Source organism: Otolemur garnettii, unplaced genomic scaffold (genome assembly GCF_000181295.1).
Source record: "Otolemur garnettii isolate 467f Iridium unplaced genomic scaffold, OtoGar3 scaffold00002, whole genome shotgun sequence".
Taxonomy (NCBI): Eukaryota; Metazoa; Chordata; class Mammalia; order Primates; family Galagidae; genus Otolemur; species Otolemur garnettii.
Window position 1 is genome coordinate 8492755 of NW_003852397.1, and position 22368 is coordinate 8515122.

At 41.0% G+C, this 22368-nt stretch overlaps 1 protein-coding gene across 1 annotated transcript in view; it reads right to left on the reverse strand.

The window, feature by feature from the left end:
* The window catches only part of LAMA4 (laminin subunit alpha 4), a 142336-nt gene that overhangs the window by 85177 nt on the left and 34791 nt on the right, over nt 1-22368 (reverse strand). Inside the window, exons 2-4 of the mRNA XM_012804547.2 lie at nt 18309-18410; nt 8676-8800; nt 2712-2792 (exon numbers count right to left, since the gene is read on the reverse strand). Coding sequence (XP_012660001.1) covers nt 2712-2792; nt 8676-8800; nt 18309-18410 — 308 coding nt within the window. The remainder of the gene's footprint in view (nt 1-2711; nt 2793-8675; nt 8801-18308; nt 18411-22368) is intronic.

The window sequence follows — 22368 nt, forward strand, 5'->3', positions numbered from 1 at the left end:
AAAAAAAAAAAAAAAAAGAACCAACTTACTGTGCTTTGAACTTCTTTAGAAAATAATTTAATGATCCTTACCAATTTTTGTGGCACACCTAAGATCCTCTCACAGCACACTGGTTGGAAATCACTGGTCTGGAGCATGTTTCAGTGAATGTTTTTTTCTCAGGATTCTCATGGAAATTAAATGTAAAATTAAAAAATAATACTCACTGAGAACCTATGAACCTCCATGAATACTTCTGAGAACACCAATGGATTTTAAGCCACAGTTGGAGAAACACTTTTCTGTTATGTGAGTGTGGCACTGAAGGTTAAAGCAGAGCAGTGGTCCACAAAGGAGTCACAGCCGCGGTGTGTGAGACTCCAGCAGGCAGTCAACACACAGACCCCAGGCACTGTCCCTTCAGGCTGTCCTTTCAGTGGGGTGGTGGAGGGGGTGTGGGGAAGGCTCAGGAATTTAAACCTTTCCAGAAGACACTTAGACACAGTCAGATTTGAAAACTGTCACTTCATTAAATGGTCTCTAACTACAGAAAGACCTAGGGTATTCTTGGCTTGGACTAATTTTTGCTTTTGTTTGAAACAGATATCCATACAAATCAGCTACATATTAAGGGGAAAAAAAACGTCCAAAGAGAAGTCTCAGTTCACAAATACATGGGACGCTTAGATAACTTAAGAACCTGGCTGTTAAACTCAGAGCAGGAACCCTCTTCTCATTCTTAGGGTCAAATGCAAATCAGAAATAGCAAAGGCCACCTCCTTTTGGATGATTGAGCCCCTCCAGCTTCATTTCATAATCCACAAAATGACAAATAGAACCTCTTCTCAGGCTGGTTGTGAGGATGGCAGATGAGGAATGTAAAGCAACAAAAACCTAAGAGTTGCTCAATAAATAGCATTATTAAGTTCAAAGGCATGATTCAGGAAAATGAGCTAACTGTCCCCTCCATCACCAGGAGTGGGACAATAACCACCATGACCATGATGCGTGCTCTCACCAGTTAATTTCTATTGAGCTCGCATGAAGTGCCAGGTGCCATACTACAAACTTCACAGGATTACCTCTGAACAGTCCTGTGAGCTGGGGACCTTCAATGTCTCCACTTTGTAAAGTGGAAATTACCACTTAGAGAGATGAGATAACCTGCCTGCCTGGAAGGCTCACCCACAGGCAGAGCTGAGAAGCAAACCCAGCCGGCCACTGTGACGTCTCTTTAACACTCTACTTTCACTACCCAAATTGGGGCCCTTTCCTAGGTCCCACCTCTGCAGGGTCAGGAAGCTACCATTCCAGCACCAGGTCTGACCCACCCTCCCTGGGTAATAGCAGAGCCCCCAGACTTCTGTACAGGCCGGGAGATTTATCATTTGCAGTCTCATGTGGGGGTGGGCATGCTGTCCTGTGCTGGGCTGGGGAGGCCACTGCAGATAAGAATGTTTATCTGTACCTCTGGTTAATTTTGTGGGACTGAACCCTTAGGGCCTTAGGGCTGAGGCTATTTCACTGCTGGGAGGCTTTGCATTCGATCTGCAGGGCTCTCTGTAGGGCCATTAACTCCCCTCTCCAGGAGCCTGGAACAGCCATTAGCAATACTACTCAGTCATTATCGGTCTAAGTTGAGCTGAATCTGAGGAGAAAAGCTCCATTCTGGCTGATTAACAATCCTCTTAGACCTCCACTGAGCCAGAAAATGAGTAAATCAGGTGCCTGATGTTCTCCTGTCCCCAAGTAAGGAAATACAGAATAAGTGTGTCACAAACATTAATCAGCCCAGTGTAATGTAATCACCTCTGTCGCTTCCCTCCCTCCTAATGGATGAAATTCATGTGGGCTCACAGCTCTCACTTTCCTTGTTACGGAAAAAAAAAATCCCACAACGGTTTAGTGAAAGAATTATCCACAATTTGCACATTTCCTAATCATACTAACAATGCCTTCTGAGCAGGGAAATTTTCTGTCCCATAGACACTGTGCCTTTTTATTGCTTGTTTGTTTTGGAACTACCGTTTGAGAGCTAGAGAGGGTTCTCCTTGGAAGTGAGGTTGCTCAGAATTTAAGGTTTACATGGGAAGCCCCGGGCGGAGTCTGCGAGCTCCCTGGGGCTGTGTGGGTGTGCTGCTGGCCGGGCAGCTGTCTGAAGGTGTGTGACGTTTGGGCAGCACCTCCCTGCTTTCCCACCCTGTCTTTACAGCACTGCACAGTATTTGCTGCCTAAACACGATAAATGACGCCAATGTTACAGCATTTCTGTTAAAAATAAGACCTCGCCAATCTCATGGCATTTCTGTTTAAAAATAAGGCTTCTCTCTGAGTCTTTTTTTAACAAAAGCTATTTTTATCTTAGAAAACTGTGAGCAGCTGACAGGTGGGTTTCCTCACTCAGTCTATCGGCATTAGATCATAACCTTTTTGCCCAATCGCATTTCTGCCTGGCCATCTATACTTTGTTGAACCTAAGCATAAACGTGGACAATTTCTCTGGTGTCTTTGAGTCTTCATTCTGAAGGCCCCGTGTATACACTTTAAATAAATTTGTACCCCTTTTTCTCCAAAGGCATACAATCACTGCAGCTTCAGTGATTTTTTTCAGCAAAACTTCAGAGGGCCAAGGGGAACCCCTCTCCCGAAGGATCATGGCAAAGCTGATGAGTGTAAGAAACAGAAAGCATCCTTTAACTTAGACAGAAAGTAAGAGAATTTTATAAGCGTACCTTTCACAGTTAGGTCCTGCATAGTTTTCTTTGCACATACACCGAACTGCTCCATTTTTCCTATAGCAGGATTCTGCAAAACTGGAATTGTAAGTGAAAGTTAGAAGTCAGCTCCATATACCACTGAAGAGACTGTCTTAACTTTTTTAGATCTCCCACATGTTGGTCCCCTAGAAGTTCTAATAGATGCGATTGTTTGATTTATTTAAACTTGTTACATTTACCTTGCAGGAAAGTTTAAACCAGCAGGCCCAGATTAAAAAAATGCCACTATATTGTTGCAACAATTCCCAGGCCCTAGGTATATAGAGGGTGACAAAATATATACATATATATTTTAAGAAAGGAAAATTCTTTATTAAAATTGTAATAGTCAATATATAGTGGATTATGATATTTTGTATATTGTATCTTATATTCTGGTAATTGCAGAAGTCAAATGTGATTTGAATATTATAATTTTAATACAATTTTTTCCCTTAAAGTGTGTGTACATTTTTTGGCACCCCTTGCATATTTTAAATACAAGTCTAAAACATGTATTTCAAAGCCATAAATAAAACAATCAAATTTTAATTTCTACATGAGAATCCTTTCTTATTCCTCACTACTTTCTGTGAATATTTTTAAGTTTCCTTCTTTAATTTATTTTTTTCTTATACTAGAGCTCATCTATTTTTAAAGAGCAGGACCCAGTTCTAAATGAAACTTTCTAACCTCCACAAGCTTAATTTCTTTCCTAAGTACCTTAAAGATTGGGAATAAGGGTGCAGGGACTGACTTGAGTTGATTAAAGTCACAAAACAAATACTCCGGCAAGATAGGACTCACCATAAAAGGATTTTAGTCCATGAACCCTTTCTTATTTTTTTTTTTTTTTAGATAATAAAAATTAGAACACAGAATAGGAAAGTAATAAAAATATTGGTTTGACATTATAAATAACTATCATAATTATTAACACAAGGGAAATGGGGTTATACTCTCCACAGTTTGGAAAATTCTTCATATATCAAGACATGAATTGTGCAGGGTATAGGGGTGTGTGTGTGTATAACATTTTTCAAGACTTCTAAATTAGTTTGAGCTTAGGTACTGTACAACCGTGGAGTGTGACCTGCTGCTCTCCATTCCTGAATGTATCAGCAATTTTACCCTCATGGTCTTTGGAGAAAAGCAAATGGAGAATGTGTTTGTTTTGTTTGAAGACATTTACAAAATCAGTCAGAAAACAATATGTGCATCTCAGTGAAAGGCAATACCCACAATTTATTTTCTCTAACAGTTTGGGAAAAACATTCCAACAAAATTACATTCCTTTGACCTTTTACCCTTCACTTGGCTGGTTAGCCTACAGAAAGAATCACTGTCAGGGAAGAGTCCAGAACTTGAACAGCCCCCCACGCATCTTTTCTTTGAAGGTGTTCCACCCAACAGCCCGCCCACGGCTTGAAGGATGAAACATCTGCCGGGGGCATCTGGAGTCCTCTGCCTGTGGCTGGTGTCCTGCTGTTTCAAACAGATGACATTTTCCTTAATTGGAGCGATTTCCACAGCTACTGGTAGAGATGGAGGCTGTCTGGCCAACTCCAAAATCAGAACATGAGCTCCATGCAAATGGTCCCCAGGAACAACTGCATGACTCTTGGTCTCAGCGGTAGTGGAGGAGGAGACTTGGAGGCAGGGCCAGCCCTCCAGGGTTCATTTTTGTTTTTCATCAGCATAAACTGTTTATGTTTTTTTCTTAAAGTAAACTCTGGTTTTGGCTGGGAAATGAAACCACCACCGAGTCTCTCTCAGCCCACTGACTGCGCCTTCAAGTGGAAGGGTGCCTTTTGCTCTTAGAAAACCCTTAGGGAACTTGAAGAAAAATAGCCTGTGTCTATTGTTTGCTTGCTTAACTCTCTTGAACATTATTTCCTTGCTTCCTGATGTGGCTATTGCAACTGGAAATCAAATCCTGGGTCTGCAGGCTCAACTCCAAGGATCTTTTGAAGTGTAATTCAGAATCCAAACTGGGTGCCTCTCTTAAAGGTCCTGGAACTTTTATTTTTATATATAAAAAAATAGCAATATGAATATTTAAAAGAAAGGCTGGAGGAGGCAATGGGGCATTTGAGTTTTGATAAGATATTTGATTTGTATTTGAGGTTAGTTAATTAAGTCAATAATGAGGCCAGATTCCAAGCTAGAATTTTACGGGATCCAAGGAAATTTGTTGTGTTTTATGACCACAGACTACCCCCTCCTCCCCTTTTTGCAGCCAGTCCCGCCCCACACCCCCCACCACCCAAAGGATTCAAGAAGTAGAGCTAATGCCAGGATAGAGACAAATCTGCAAAACCTCAGAGGTCTCTTACACCCTTCGCAGTTCCTCCCTGCTCCTACACAATATTACGTCTAGGTGACAGATTTTGGGTTTCATTTTCATTTTCAGCAGGTTTTTCAACCTCAAATCTGTGCTATAGAGACTCACTTTTCATATATGTGAATATGTCCCTAACTTCAGAGCACATTCCCTAAGTCCCTTAACTGCTCCCTTCAACCCTGGGTCCGCTCACACCTGCACAAAGAATAGAGTCAGAAATGGTGGTCCCCAGTGACTTTGGAAACTGTTTCTCTTTCACGACAGGAGACTCAAACCTAGTGGGCAACTTTCTGCTTCATTCATTGAAGAGTGAGCCTTCGGAAGCACGTCTTTAAAAACTAACCTATGGATTAAGGTGGCTCAAAAAGTAAAAGATCATCTGCTCTGGGTGCTTCAAAAAATTGCTTTTTTTGGGACCTATTTTCATCAAGGCAAGACTTTTTGACTGTTTTATTCACCCTGTGTCACCAGTGACTACTACATGACTGGTATATAACAAGTACTCGAAAATACTAGCTTTTATACTGGAATATAATAAGTTCTCCGTAAGTGTATGGTTGCCTATAGCCAAGACTTCTTAGTCCATAGGGAATACTCTTCTAAAAGTCTTGCATCATAAGGCATGAATATCATATCATTTAGATAAGCAAGTCTTGTCATAGGGCAAAACATACAAAAGTGGAACGATACAATGAGAAAGAACCATCTGACATTGCCTTCCTAATTCTTCTGTTACTGCCTAAAAAACGATCTACAGCTTGAAGCTTATAAACCTTTTTGGAGTAGATGATGCTATCAAACAACTTTATATGGGAGATCAAGTGACCCTGGTTATTAGGAAGGTGGAAGAAGTGTATTTAACAGAATAACTATATCATCAAGAAAGAGATGTGGTTAAGTCTAATGGTTGAGAGCAGGATATAAATGAACAGTTGAAGAATATAACTAGATAAGGCAAAAAAAAAAATCAAGATGTACTCTAGTGAAAATAGTAGAACATTCAGTGTTTGCATTTTCTACTCTCACCCTCAGTTCTATTCAGTTTTCATACCTTATGATATTATTGAACATAAAAACATCATAAAGCAAGGTCCGGGGCAGTTGAATATATCACAAGGCAGTAGGTAAAATGTTGGTGTATGTTGGTGTTCAATTAAGAAAAAAATTAGTAGGAAATGTGGTTGACATCTCCTTCTCTTTTTTTAAGTGTGTGAGTGTGGGGAGAAGGTACTTAGGCTTTTTATTGTAAGTCTTTGTATGTGCATCACTTGATTTAATCTCTATGACAGTTATCAATTACGTAAGTATTGTGTCAAACACCAAGAACAGTGCCTGGTGTAAATAAGTGGACTATAAGTAGTAGAGAAAATACAATGCTATGTATTCAGTAAAGACAGCATCGACTTTACACATTTTCATGGGCAATATACCAACCCACACATATTCTCCTGGTCCCATCCTCACAATCCTATGATGCAGATCCTTAATTCTTCATTTGATTTGTTACACTAAGAAAAAAAACTGGAATCCAGAGCTAGCAAAAGAATCAAGGGATGGTGGTGGGTTATAGTGGCTCACACCTGTAATCCTAGGACTCCAGGAGGCTGAGGCAGGTGGATTGCTTGAGGTTAGGAGTTTGAGACCAGCGTGAACAATAGCAAGATCCCTATCTCTACTAAAAATAGAAAAACTATCTGAGTGCTGTGGTGGGGGCCTATAGTTCCAGCTACTCAGGAGGCTAAGGCAAGAGGATCTCTTGAGCCCAAGAATCTGAGGTTGCTGTGAGCCATGAGGATGCCATAGCACTCTACCCAGAGTGAGAGAGTGAGACTGTCTCCAAAAATGATGTCAGGATCTGAATTTAGTCTTGTTGACCCCAAGTCCTATGGAAAGTGAAATAGTGAAATATAGGGAGAAAGGAACCTGCTAAGATCACACAGATATTTTGTGTCAAAACCAAAATATGAACTTAGGTTCACTTTCTTTCCATTTGTGGTATAATAAAAAACACATACAGTATTTAGTCTTTGCCCCTGGTTCCTGGCACAGAGCTCTATAATCCTTGGAATTTCCTGAGTGAAAAGACTGCCTTTAGTTGTCCACAGCAAGCCCATTTCCAGGCTCCCTGAGTGTATGCTAGTTAGCCGCGACCGTGGAGAGTGGTGTCCCTGCACCTGCCCCCACCCCTCTCTCCATACCTTGCCACATGCATCACTTCCATTTTGCTGTTCCTGAGTTGTATCTTTTAGAATAAAGTAACACTCATAAGTACAGCACTTTTCTGAGTTCTCTGAGTCATTTTAATGATTTATCCAACCTGAGGAAAGAGTTGAGGCGAACCTCAGGCTTTGTAGTCTGCTGAGCCAAAGTGTATGTAGCTTAGGACCCCATTTTTGGCTGTCACCTGAAGTAGGAGCGGTTCTGTGGAAATGATCCTGACCCATGGCATCTATGCCAACTCCACAAACTTAGTGTCAGAACCAAATTGACTGCAGGCTACGGAGCTGGTTTCAGAGAATTAGAGAACTGGTTGACATCTGGAAAACCATACATCACTACACCATTTTATTCCTGTACTATGTCATTTTTAGGTCAATAAAATAGCCTTTCATGATTTTATTACAGGATGTATACATGTTATATAACTGAAAATAATTCCATTATTTCCATTATGATGTATATCTATTCTCTTTAACTTCTTATTCAGGTCAAACTATAGCCAGAAGGGAAAAATTGTTTTCTCGTAAATCTTCTATGAGCCGATTGGCCTAAAGCATGCACTTTTTTCATCTGCGTTCTAACTCTGAAAAGCATATTTGGGGCTCAGCACAATGGCTCACTCCTGTAATTTTATCATTCTGGAAGGCCTAGAAGGGAGGCTTGCTTTGACCTCAGAAGTTGGAGACCAGCCTGAGAAAAATTGAGACCCGGTCTCTACTAAGAATAGAAAAACTAGTTGGGCAGTGTGGCAGAGGCCTGCAATCCCAGCTACTTGGGAGGCTGAGGCAAAAGGATGGCTTAAGCCCAGGAGTTTGAGGTTGCTGTGAGTTATGACGCCATCTCATGGTAGCCTGGGGTGACAGCATGAAAATCTGTCTCAGAAGAAAGAAAAAAAAAAAAGAAAAAGAAAAAGAAAGAAAGAAAAGAAAAGAAAGGAAGAAAGAAAAAGAAAAGGAAAGAAAAGCAAAGAAAAGCATATTTGGCTGCCACATAGGGAAACCTCTATTCTATGAGTTAGAAGAAACAGTACTCCTGAAAATACTGTGTTATCACGAGTCTGATGGCATTACAAGTTGCATTCCCTCTAGATGAAAAGATAGTTGAAAAAAGGTGAGACTAGCCTTGTTTATAAAACTTGGGAGACTTCATTGACCTTATGATGCACCCTGATATTTTGGGAACAGAATTATCACCTACATTGCAAGTGCTTAAGCTTCCTTGACAGTGCATTTAAGCGAGAGAACTTTTCTCTATGTTTTCCAGTCTTATCTCAACACAAAGTATTCAGTTTTGACTGTGATAAAACCTCAGAACTCTGGATATGGAAAAAAAAAAAGAAATGAACATTAGACAATATCTCTGCCTTTAGGACTTACTTGGCCAGGTGGGGCAGGGGACAGGGGCACGGTTGGCAGAACCGGGGTGTGCCCCTGATAGAATCTCCAATATAACCGTCCAGACATCTCTCACAGTGCTCTCCTGTTGTGTTCCTCTGGCAGTGCTAGGAGAGAAAAGAGGAAAATCAACAAGGATGCAGAGAAATTTGGGGTGGGGGTAATAATGTGTTGGTTTTATATACAATTTGAAATATTTTCATCAGACTGGTTAACATAGCCTTCACGGCATTTTCTCAGTTACGGTGTTAAGACAATATTTATATTCTACATTTAGTAAGTTTCACATGTACCCTTGTAAGATGCACTGAGAATTTTTTTTTCTTTGAGATAGAGTCTCAAGCTGTTGCCCTGGGTAGAGTGCCCTAACATCATAGCTCACAGCAACCTCAAACTCTTAGGCTCAAGCAATCCTCTTGCCTCAGCCTCCCAAGTAGCTGGGACTACAGGCGTCCACCACAATGACCAGCTATTTTTTTTTTTTGCAGCTGTCATGGTTGTTTTAGCTGGCCCTGGCCAGGTTTGAACCTGTCTGCCTCTGTATATGTGTCTGGCATCCTCACTGAGCTATAGGTGCCGCCAGATGCAAGAGAAATTCTAAAGACAACAAATCTAGAAACTAAGTAAAGGGAGTGTCAGGCCTGACAGCTTCAAAGGTGTGGGTCAGGGCTGGTCAGCACAAGACATGTTGGCCAGTGCTTGAAAGAACAAACAAGTGGTGGATGGGTTCCTGCCGGACGTCTCTGTGTCGCCAGCAGCCTGGGGACTCTTTAGATTGAGTGCAGAGGAGATTTTACCCATTTCAATTCAGAATGATCAAATCCCAGACGTTCCAGAAGCATCCATCAGCTTCTTACCTTGGAATAAATATGAAATGAAAAACCAATCAATCAACTGCCAGTCCCTCTGGCAGTTCCCATGACAAAGGGAACAATGAGGATTTATGGCTTGGAAGGGCAAAGTATGTCAGGCTGTAAATGGGGCAAAGGTAATGAACGGCCTGCTAATGGGTTGTATCTTGGATAGTGACACAGAAGAAATAGTAGGCAGGTTTATGTGTAGGATTATTTCACTTGTAATAAGCATAATAGGAAAAAACCCCACACAAAACAGATCCTTTTGCCAGGAATACCTTTCCAACACTCAAGATCTGTACCCAGCTTTAAAATCTTTGGAAAGTCCTCTCTGATACTCCCTTCTGGAATCCCTCCTTCTTTCCAAGACCCACATTGTAGTCTGTTATCTGTTCTCAGCCTCAGCACCCATCCCCAACATGTCCAGCACTGTATTGCCATTAACTGGGAACGAGTAGGTACTCGGCAGCTGTGGGGCTGATGACTTATTTCTGTGAGGGGCACTGCTGCCAACACACAGACAGCCTTCTATGGGATTGGCCCAAATCGCACAAGGCAAAGCTATTAGCTGCACGATATTTTCACCTTCACATTCACTGGAGTGTGTGTATAAAGGCTGAGTCGGGTTTTCAGTGAAAAATGATATCATTATAATTAGAATACCACTGAAGAGGCACCCTCCTATTTGAGCGATTCCCTTAGTAAAAGAGACGCACAAAAGCTTCAGTGGAGCAACTTTTTAAAACAGGGCTCTGCAGAGGAACCTCAAGGAAGGCCAGATGACACAGCAGTAGGCTGAACTCCGAGCTCTTTATTTTTGTCTTAATGTTATATTTGAGGCTCAGAATGAAACGTTAGTGAGGCCCTGTCTGAGGTAGGCTCTAATCCCCTCTGACCCTTTTACATAAGAAGAGATAGAAGCACAGGGAGAGCTCAAGTAAATTGCCCAGTACCACCCAGATAGCAGGCAGCAGTGAGATTCAGATTCAGGCACTCTGGCTCCAGAAGTGAGTCTGCTAATTTCCAAACTATACTGCTTCTCCAGTACCGTAAAGAAAAGGCTCTTTTTCCAAGCAGTCATAAAACGGCTACATTAGAAGGTTGCAGTCTTTTGCTAACACTTTGAACTTCAAATGAAGTATAATACATTAGTCCTAAGGGAGGATTTTTAATTACAGAGATCTAGCTATCCTGGTTGAACAGTTTTCAGGCATTTGATCAGCCTTTAGGTATGGACAATATTTGGTTTCTGATTAGATTTATGTTAGCAGAATAAGATTTAGGGGCTAGTTCAGACTGCTTGACAGATGAATGAAAAATGGAGAAATTAAGTATTGTATGTAGACAACAAGATGTTAAATGTTTTCCTCACAGTTCTTAGCACTGGGTCTTGTGCTAAGTCAGCCTTCAGAAAATATTTGTTGGGGAAAAAAATGAAGGAAAAGAGGAAAGGATGAATTAATGAATCAGTGTCAAATCTAGAGCGAATAAAGGAAATTAACATTCTAGCTCAAAATTGGTGGCAATCTCTCTTTCCAGGTAAACCCAACGAGCCCTGTCCACCTACGCTGACCTCAGCCCTGAGTCTGGCAGGGCTGCTTGTAGACTGGGGTCAAATTTGTCTGAGTTCTTACTGGACAGGTGAATCACATCTATGCAGAAGAAAATGGGCCCATTGTGAGATGTTAAGCCATACTTTTTGCCTGAAGTGACAACTAAGCTGCAAAAATGAACAAATTGTCAATTCTGTCCCCTTATGGCTTAACAGAAGCCTTGTATTCCTTGTCAGAGCGTTAATTCCGCCATGGCTACCATAGAGCAGTTATCCTCAAAGGAAAAGTACCAAATCTCTCCCAACCTCCAAATCCTAAGAGTGCAAATATTAACTTTCCTTATCTGCCTTCCTTTAAGGGGTTTATTATGAACTTCCCTAAGAAGCATCAGTGCACATTCTGGGAAACAGGTAGAAAGAGTCCTGGAGGCAACTAGCTCTCCCATTTTCTAGCTGGTCGACTCTGGATGAGTCACCTGATCCTCCTGGACCTCCTCTATGTCCTTATCTGTAGAATGAAGATTTAGACCAGATGGCCTGTCAGGTTTCTTCTAGCTCTGAACATCTTTTACTCTGAGATTGCAAAAATGTCCCTTTTTCTACAGTGCTCTGCCATTTGAGGAACAAAAAACAAAAGTGACAACAATAAATAAGCATGTTATTGGGAAGAAAAGTTTACTTTTTAAGAAAACTGATCCCACTTAAAATTGGAATAAGCATTCTGGATCTTTAGCCACTGATTAAGAAAGCTACATCTAGACGATCAACTGTAAATAAGTATTAGTAATGACATTTGGACACCAGCTATGTCTCCTCCAGGTGAGAAATGATGTCTCTCACCTCTTGGTCACAGCATATAATGCAGGAAGAAGCCTCCACGGGACCAGGTTAGCCTTGGAGTGTCTGCCAGCATGCCTTATGCCAGGCTAGACCCATGCAGCTCTAAGTATGCCCAGGGTGGCCAAAGCTATTTTCAAAATAATCCTGAAATTTTATTTATCTTTTGCATTCTCATTTTCTCATTTTTCATTGTGTAAGGTGAAGTTTTCTAGAGACTACACACATGAGATATCAGCACAGATTGATACCGAAGCAGATGGGAGAACCCAGCTGCCATCTATTAAGCAAGCCAGACATTAAACATATTTTCAATTTGTAAAATATGTTAATGTTTTGTAAAAGCATATTATTTGTCTTAACATATAATGGGCTTGTTATCACTATTTTCAAATGCATTGATAAGCATTATAAAATTTTTTCAATTTAAATTTCAAATGCAGTAAATATTGGTAGATAAAATCCACGTAAACAAAAGCTCTTATGTATCTTCAATAATTCTTAAGCGTGTAAAGAGTGTTCCTGAGACCATAAAGTTAGAGAATTGCTCTGTGTCTAGATCAAAATTCTTAAATGTCAAGATATCTACGCATTCCCTGGAATTCTGGTGAATATGCTGATTCTGATTCAGGAAGTCTGGGGTGGGATTGAGGGTCTGCATCTAACAAGCTCAAAAATATCATTGACACTACTGATCTAGACTATACCCTAGAATAAGGTGACCAGATTTTAACATTGGCAAAGTGGGACACCATTGGGGGGGAGATGGGGCCTGACAACAACGCAAACTTTGATAAGCAGTTCTCGATAATCAGTTCTCAACAATTATTTATTATTAAAGTTTAACGTTATAAAATTAACAAAAATAATATAAAATGCATATCCTGGCGAAACAGCCACACGGCAGCTGAAAACCGTTTATTCCCTTCCTGTTCTCCCGTGTTCCCTAGCTTGTCGTGCATTCTTTCCAAAAATCGAGGCTTTTTAAAAATGCCACAGGACGCAGGACAAATTGTTAAAAATCAGGACTGTTCCACCAAAACTGGGATGTCTGGTCACCTTACTCTAGAGTGGGTGGGTGGGGGGGCACTACTTGTTTGTTCCAGACTGTTTGGCTCCTGAGCTAATTGTCCTCGCCTAGAAGCAAGGGAGGGAGCCAGTCTCCTTCTGATACCTTGCCCAGGAGGGGAGTAGGGAGTTGACATTAGCCTTTTCATTTCCAAATGAAGTTACATTAACCTTTTCAGCAGCTGAAAACCGTATATTCCCTTCCCGTTCTCCCACTGTGCTCTAGCTTGTCATGCATTCTTTCCAAAAATTGGGACTTTTTTAAAACGCTGCAGGACGCGGAACAAATTGTTAAAAATCAAGACTGTCCCGCCAAAAGCGGGATGTCTGGTCACCTTACCCTAGAAGCAAGGACCTAGATAAAAATACCTAGCTTTGGCAGCACTGTTTCCTGGTTACTCAGGGTTGGGCCAGAACCTGAGTTTCTAGCATAAGACAGGACTTCTTACTGCAATAGAAGAATGGCCTGAGTATCCCATAAGTTACAAAATGAAAGTTTTTTTCATTTAGGTTAGCTTGTTATTTTAGAAACCAATACCTTCATTTAACAAACACGGATTAAGCTGAGATCATGATGGGCAATGAACTGTGACTGTTATTAAAATGACAAAGACCTGGCTCCAGCCTTTAAGTAACTCACAGACTCGTGAAGGAAACAAGAGAGGTGAACAAAGAGTAATAGAGGACGTGACAGGCTCTGACTGAGGTATGCAGAAGGCCCACACTGCTATGGAACAAAGACCCGAGAAAGGCAGCTGTTAGCGCTTCCTGAGAAAGTCAAAGAAGGCTTAATGGAGGGGGTGACATTTCACCTAGGCCTTCAAGTTATCCTTTAAGAAATCCCAGGTCAAGGACAAGGGAACAAGTTCAGGCCCAGGATGTGCAAGTACAGAGCATATTTAGGTGGCAATGTGTTCTGAGTGGCTGAAGTAGAATTTCTGAAGGGTTTTGAAAATAAGGATGCCTTGATTGGGTTGTTTTGAAAGACGTCTCCATGGCTGCATGGGAGATGAAGGAGAGGAAAGAGCTGGTGCTGGTGATATGAGTATTTGGGACACCATGTCAGGGAGAGACGCTGTGGCTGTGCGTTAAGGCAGTAGGAGGGCGTGGCAGGGAGCAGACCCTCTCCCACTCCGAATTGGCAGGGTTTAACGTCACTGTGAATGTTGGGGAAGAAGAAAAGAAAGTCGATGAAGCATGGGGGTGGTGACGTTGCTAACCAAGTTGGGGAGTATAAGAGAGAAACAAGTTCCAGCTAGGAGAGGAAGAAGGAATAACGAGTAGAGAACTTACTACCTGCATTCAGCTCCTGTCATATTCCTATGTTGATGGCACAAAGCAACAGGGGACTCCACTGAGCTATCCATTCTCAGAATTCTTCATGCATGAAATTTGCTGACTTTGTTTCAGAACTTCAGCTATCGTGGAACCAAAATGATAACCATGTCCAAGACTTTGGCTGTTCCAAGTTTTCAATAGATAAAAAAATTGTTAAAATTTTAATGGAAGGATTATGCACCTGATCCAGATACCATTTAGAGTTGCAAGTAGGGCGGTGCCTGTGGCTCGGTGGGTAAGGTGCCAACCCCATATACTGAGGGTGGTGGGTTCGAACCCAGGCCCAGCCAAACTGTAACAAAAAATAGCCAGGCATTGTGGCGGGCACCTGTAGTCCCAGCTACTTGGGAGGCGGAGGCAAGAGAATTGCCTAAGACCAGGAGTTGGAGGTTGCTGTGAAGTGTGATGCCATGGCACTCTACCGAGGGCAATAAAGTGAAAATCTGTCTCTACAAAAAAAAAAAAAAAAGGTCCAAGTAAAATAGGAGCAAAAAGTCTCTATACTCAATTTCTTCTTGCTCTTCAATACCTGATGAGAGTGCTGGTTTACTGAACACACATGCTTAATCTCACAGGGACTTACATGGTTGGTTTCTGCCTCTCACGCGTAATAAAAGAGAGTTCAAAAATTGTGAGGAAGATGCCAATGTCTACAAAAATTAGACATGTAGTATCTTTGCTTTTTTGAATAGGGTTTTAATTAGGCTTTGAGATTAATGAAAAGTCCATTAGCCTTCAATATATTGGATTGTTTATCTTCTCTACTGTGCTAAAAGTCCATTTGTTTAGATAAATCACTAGACAAATCAATTCTTGGGGTGGCACCTGTGGCTCAAAGGGGTAGGGCGCTGGCCCCATATGCTGGAGATGGTGGGTTCAAACCTAGCCCTGGCCAAAAACTGCACCAAAAGAAAAAAAAAATCAATTCTTAATCAAAAGGAACTGGAAGAGCTTTGTGCCACTGGTGAACTTAAAATTGGATTTGCTTGGTTCTAATTCTGCTCATTTGGCTCCTGACTTTCTCCTAATGACAAAGCAACAGTTTTTCAGATAGCAAATGGCCTCAGTTGGGGCTCCTTTTTAGTTCTTTGTGTCTAACTTCTTGATCTGATATAAAATATGGATTATCGGTTACCAAGTACTCTTGCCACCTGCCACCTGTCTCTTTCTATCTGCTTTTTCACCTCCTCTATTCAGTTCCTATATTGTGCTTCCTTCTGGAACTTTCCTAGAGTTGGCCATGTGGAGTTGGCTGACCTTTGGGGCCCCATTTAGCTGACCCAGCCGAGAACCCTGTCCAATGCACTGCAGTTCTGAGAAGATGCAAACTGGTCCATTGGGAAGACTCTCAATACATATTAGATTCCCAAGCTGTTTTTTGCTTAGCCACCTTTCTGTATTTAAAAGACTAGTGTTCCACTAGTGAAGAAATCTCTCTGTGTGTATTTTATATGGTAGCATAATTTTATCACTCTGCATTCTGTTGCTGAATGACTTACTTCAGCTTCTCTCAAAAGCCTGTTAAAATCGGTCTATAAATTATAAGATCAAATTAAATATTGGACGTGGGAATTGAGAAAGAATTTGAAGCAGCTGAGGTGTACAAGGCAGGTGCAGATATTTTATAAGCCTTTGACATAGAGGAAAAATAAGATAAAATGGAATAAAAGACCCTTTATTTTTTGGTTGCTTTTGGGAGATGGGTGAAATGAGTTAAGGCAGCTGATCTGTAAGAGCTGATTCAAGGCTGGTAAGCACAGTAGGCTATAAGGAAGTTCTAGTGTTGGAATCTCAGCCTGTCTGGCTCCCTGAGAGCTCAGAATGAACCACAGGGAGGGAGCGGAGCAACCTGGAATGATACATCAGTAGGCTGATGCCAAAGAAAACAAAACAAAAAAAAATGAGTTTGCTTCCAGTATGACACCATACACTTAATATATTCACCAACCACGTGGCAAAATATTCTTTCTGTATTTGCAAGCCTTTTCTGTTCCCTCACTTACATTTCATTAAATGCAAATGATACATTTTTTCCTTTCTAATTTAAATTTATAAGAATAGGAGTATATGTGTAGCTCTGGGGGATGGAATTGTAGGTGATTTTCACTTTGTATTTGAAATGCAACACATATCTTTATTTTTTGCTTGTTGCTTTTCTTATCTGAGCATATATAACTTGAGTCAGGGGGAAAAGATATTTCCCTCTGGACAGGACAGGATGGAGGCACAACAATTCAGGTGATTAGAATGGCTATTTCTTTTTGTTTTAATTTTCCGTCTTGAAACAAAGTAATGGCAAGATGATTGGCAACTTCCGAGTGTGCATATAAATGTTAGCACTCCAGTCCATCCCCAAACAGTCATTGGAACCTCATAGGCTCCAGGAACTGGAAAGGAATCACATGGTAACTGTCCCTCTCAAAAGCTCATGGCTAGGTCAGAGACAAAACCCTGACTGTTCCTATTCTGAGCGTGTCACTCTAAAGAAGCATGGCTCAGTCACTGCTCTCCATAGGCACTAGCAGGTGGGATGTTTTCTCTTTAATTTACTTCAGTCTTCCATCTTGGTGATGGCCGGCTGAGGGTACTGAAAATCTCTATTGCCTTATATTTTAATAAACCAGGTAACAAACAGCCTTAATTGGTCAAATTATCAGAGATGTACATTAGCAGTTCAAGTGTATCCAGGGATTTTTTTTTCCCAAGTGTCACTGGGATTAAAATAACAGGAAACCGGAGATGGAAGCATTAGAAAAGGGGAGACTTTGGCAGCTGCGGTGCCTACACTGCGGCAGAGGACATCCTGGATGCCGTGGTTATTTAAGAAGATGGGGGAGGGGAACACAAGTATCAGGACTAAACAGACACTACGAAGGGATAGAAACCGTTAGTATTTTGCCTCCTAATTCTCTGCCCCTAGAAGAATGTCAAATTTTAGGTTGAAAATAATGAAAACATCCTAATTTGCACTTTAATGTAATGTGTGAGTAAAATAGCATCTTTGCGTTGTGAAATGGCCTTAGAGGCCTCTTGTAATAAAAGCTATCTGTTGAATAGGGACAATTTATGCTAATTTGGGGTATATTTAAATAAGTATTCTTATCATTTATGCAAAAATACTCTCGTAATTTGGGAAAGCCCCTTTTGCTAGATAGCAGCTCAAAGAAGCAAAGCTTTCTGCTATGTCATACGGCTCATGAAAGAGCATGTGCTAAGAATGTCCCCTGTGACTTCTGCTGAAGCCACTTCTGGTAAATATTTCAAAATCCATTTTCACTAAGTTGTCAGTCCATTAATGGAAAATAGGAAATACGTAGCAAGTACTTTTGTGCTAGGAGGCCTCTCCGCCTCCTTCACAAGTCTCTATTCTGCTTCACCGAGGAACAGTCTATTGGAGAATTCATTTAGTTAAGGGGGGAAAGAGTCTCCTGGGAGCTGGAACACAGACTGACAAAGACCACAAGGCCAAAGCTTTCTTTTTTGTGACCTGTTGGGTTTAAACTTACATTTTAAAAAAACAACTAATTTTGATCTATAGATCTGATTACCTCGAGCTCTAAAATAGGCTGTGCAACAACTGTGTCATGCTCCTGCTGTGTGTGGAGTGGAGCCAAACATACGGCCAACTCTACTATTACAGAGGAATCTGGGAGCAGGTTTTCGTCCTCCGTGTATTATTCTCGGTCCCATCGCCACTGGTCTACCGCAGGAAACCAGCTGCTGAGGGTGACAAAGCAGGAACCTCCTGGGGCTCATGCACACTCATGTAAATGTCTTGGTGGCCACTTAAAATCAGAAATAGTTAATATGATACGTTTTACAGGGAAAGCTGGAGGGCGGGATAAAGAGGGCTTGCTTCGTAGTTCGCGCCTATGCAGCTGGAACATCCAAGAAGATGTTTTATCTTCACCCAAGATACAAAGGCCCAGTGAAGCACCTGAGGGGTGGTGGGTGCCCCCGACTTACCACACAGAATCCAGAGCCATCCAGACACTCGTCGGAATTACCATTACAGACACAAGGCACACATTCTCCTGCCAGGCTGCGAAAGAATCCAGCGCCACAGTGCTGCAACAGACACATCAGAAGCACGTTCATTATTAAAAGGACTGATTTGGGTCAATGTTTTCTGAGAAGAATAAGAGACAATGATTACTAAACTATCTAAACATTTCTAAAACGAACACACTAAATGATCCATACAAAGCACACTAAAGTATTTACCAGAGCGAACTATTTATACTACCACGCGGCAATAGATGATGTAGATACAATTTTATGTGTTACCCATTTCCCCTCCTCTTCTTTTACTTTTCAGGAGACTAAGAGTACTCTTAACATTGTCCATCATTATAAGATTGAGAAGTTATTAGGTAACAGGAAGAGAGAAAGACATTTTCTAATGTTTTCTTCCAAGATCAAACCAAACCAAACCAAACCAATTCAAACCAAGACTGAGAATCAGACAGGGTGAGGAACGGCACTGTGTGCCCCATAAAGAAAGACTTCTGGTTTCAGAGGTATTGGCTAAGATATAAGAACAGAGCTTGATGTTTCATGAACTTGAGTCTTAAAAATCCTATTTTTTTAGATGCTAATGTGTTAAAGGCAGGCGTAAGAAAGTTAATGAATTCTTACACTTCTCTGTGTGGGTGCTGCTCAGATATGCATTTCATTTATCTTCATAACTCTGGGAGGAACATACTGTTTTCCTTCGTTCTAGGGATGAGCTAATGAGACCCTGAGATGCTAAGTGGCTTGTGGAGGTGTTAAACTCTCCACAGTGCACAGTTGACATACACCATCACGAACTGCTTTTCCCTAATGTCACCAGTGTGCCAGTGGGTAAACACCATGCAAACGTTTCTGGTTTATGTGATTGATTTATGAATATGTCTTTGATACTTTGGAACGTTTCAATGATTCAGGGAAAAATGGCATTATAGGCCTGGAAGTCTACTCCCCGCTTATCAGACAGACTTACATCTAAAGAATTCCAGACAGATAAGAATCTGGTTTGTTTTCATAGACTTACAGAGAACTAGATTTCACATCACACACACACACACACACACAGGTCCCCCCCCCCCATTCGACCCATTGTAGTTTGTACTGCCCTGGCTACCAGGAAATTTTTCATTATATTAATATCTGGCTGAAGTCCCTCTGTCTGCTATGCAAACCCATTTCCTCTTGCTTTTTTCTCTATAAAGAATCACTAGACACCATTCACAGTATGAAAACACCATCAATTTAGACTCAAAAGATAAAATTTAATATATTCCATTTGGAGGACGTTTAATAGAGAACAATGACATTTGTCCACGGAGAAAAGGCAAGTTAAAGAAATAAAGCTGAGAGGGGACCAATTTATAATTTATAACGGAAAGTTTGTGGTTTATGGTATGTCTTTACCTTAGTTTTCACTGGGGAACAAAAGAGAGGGAAAGGCATTAAGATTTCGGCAGGAAGCATTTTCTTAGGTCATTGAATTTCACGTGGTTTTGGCTTTTGTCTCATGGAAAACATACCTGCTTTCCAGGTATGTGCTGTGGGACACAGGCGGCATCTCTGTCTTTACGTTGGTATCTGTGTCTAACTCGTGTAGATCTGGATAGACCTATAAATATATGGCCACGTATCTCCATGTATCTCAGAAAAAAGATTCACAAATTACTATGTATGATGTACCTCAAACGTCTCTATTTTGTTTAGAAATATATCCTGGTTACCATCCATAAAATTTGTGATGATCCACAAATGTATTGCACCCTGCAGTTTGATGTTACTGTAGGGTCTCGATTATAAAAGGACTGGGTAAGAATAGCAAGGGTCCAAATTTTAGTTATCTCTCTCAGAAGCCTTATAAACAGTGGTTTCCAAGCTCTCGAACTGACCATCTTACAGTCATCTGGGGAGCTTCTGATTCCACGAAGCCAAGGGATCTGCATTTAACAAAAGTAAATTTTGTATTTTAGAATAACTTTAGATTTATAGAAACATTGCGAAGGATCTGCATCTTTCAAAGCTCCTGAAGATTCTCACATTCGACCAGGTTTGGAAAACATCTCTCACAGTGCTGATATGTTAATTGCTCAGTGAACCCTTGGTGATTTGAATGGTTTAGACCAGGATAGCAAATCTGAGGCACATGTGATGTTGAAAACCAATGGCATCTACTGATATCCCATCTACCATTCTCTACTGGCACTATGTTTGACCTCAGATCTGCCTCCACAGCCCAGCAGCCACTGCCTAGACTGGACTGCTGCACAATGAGATCTTTATGTTGCACCACGTTCAGGAGGAGAGTCCCTCATTATCTACTCCCCAGCCTAAGGTTTATGACCTTGGCTGAAGGATGCCTTGTCTCCAGCATATTATGGGACATGTTGAGCAGTCATCTGTCCTCTTGCCAAGAGGAGGGGGGAATGGAAATCCGGAAAACTCCTTTCCTGCTAGGCTTTGTGCGTCTGAGTTATATTTTCCAACTCCCCTATCCAGAGGCTCTGGGTATGGGGAACTTCTTACGCCACTTTTAGATCACACGCACTGGACACCTTGGGCCTTCTGTTGTAGAACATTAGAGGATTTCTGTAATGGAGTTGTTAAGTGGCTCAAGAGAAGTTTGAGTGTCCTGAAGGAAGAACTCATTAAGGTTATTTCTTTCATGTGGAAATATTTCTTTTTAGCTCCAAAGAGTCCTGTTATTTTTTATTGAATATTTTCTCAAAATTCCAAATGAATTGGTAAAATTGACCTTTTAAGTCATATTAAAAGGCAGATGCTTTCAAGAATGGAAGCAGAGCTATACAAGGTGCAATTGCACACAAACTTTAAGGAGGTTGTATTTCTTTTTAGTTCTGCCCCTAGTTAAAAATCTTTTTTCTTAGTAATTCTAGCACCTGTGTTGTTTAGAGGTTTGTGAAACTGAATGATCTTCCCACAAAGTAAAAGAGTGTCTATTTCCATTTATTTATTTATTTATTATTTTTTGAGACAGAATCTTACATTTTCCCCCCCTCAGTAGAGTGCTGGCATCAGAGCTCACAGCAACCTCAGACTCTTGGGCTCAAATGATCCTCTTGCCTCTGCCTCCCAAGTACCTGGGACTACAGGTGCCCACCACAACACCTGGCTATTTTTAGAGATGGGGGGTCTCAGTCTGGCTTAAGCTGGTCTTGAACTCGTGAACTCAAGCAATCCACTCACCTTGGCCTCCCAGAGTGCTCGTATTGACTACAGGCATGAGCCACCACTCTTGGCCTTTGTCTATTTCCTTTAAGAAGATTCTCCACAATTTCTAAACAAAGATGGTGTTTGTGTATGTCTATGTTTGAGAGAGCAAGAGAAAAAGCATTATATTTTTAGACATAGAGGTCCACACTGTACCCTCTTTTTGATGTGAGAAGACTGTCCTACAGCAGACTACTATAAAAACATATGGGTGGGAAACCTTAGCATTCAGAGGCTCTATGCATTCTGGGGTGGTGCCATGGCCTTTCAAAAAATTGATAGTTATAAGGATAATGATGATGATGATATAGTTATCATCAATGTCATACAACTTTGTAAAAGGTTCAGACCTATTCAAATCTTGTTCTTTTTTGAAGAACTACGACTTGCTGCCCCTCATAAATAAATGCATAAAGTTTATTTATTTAATTGAACACTTAATTAATTGAGTGTGAATATCTACCATGTTGAAGTCATGGTGTCAGCCATGCTGCGTAATGATAATGCTGTCACCTACCCCACGACAGCCCTAGTGGGAGATTTTCCTATCGGCATTTTACTCATGAGGACTTTATGGCTTATGGGGATTTACTATTCAGACCAAGTAGCATAAATAAGAAATGGTGAATTCAGGATTTGTATTCTTTGTTTTTCTTTATATTTCAGATCTTTACCATCTGGTGTACCTTTAATATATTCAACCCAACTTCTCTTGGGGATATTTAGGTTATTTCCAAATTTTTGCTGTTATGAACATTCTCTCTTTCTTTCTTTTCTTTCTTTTTTTTTT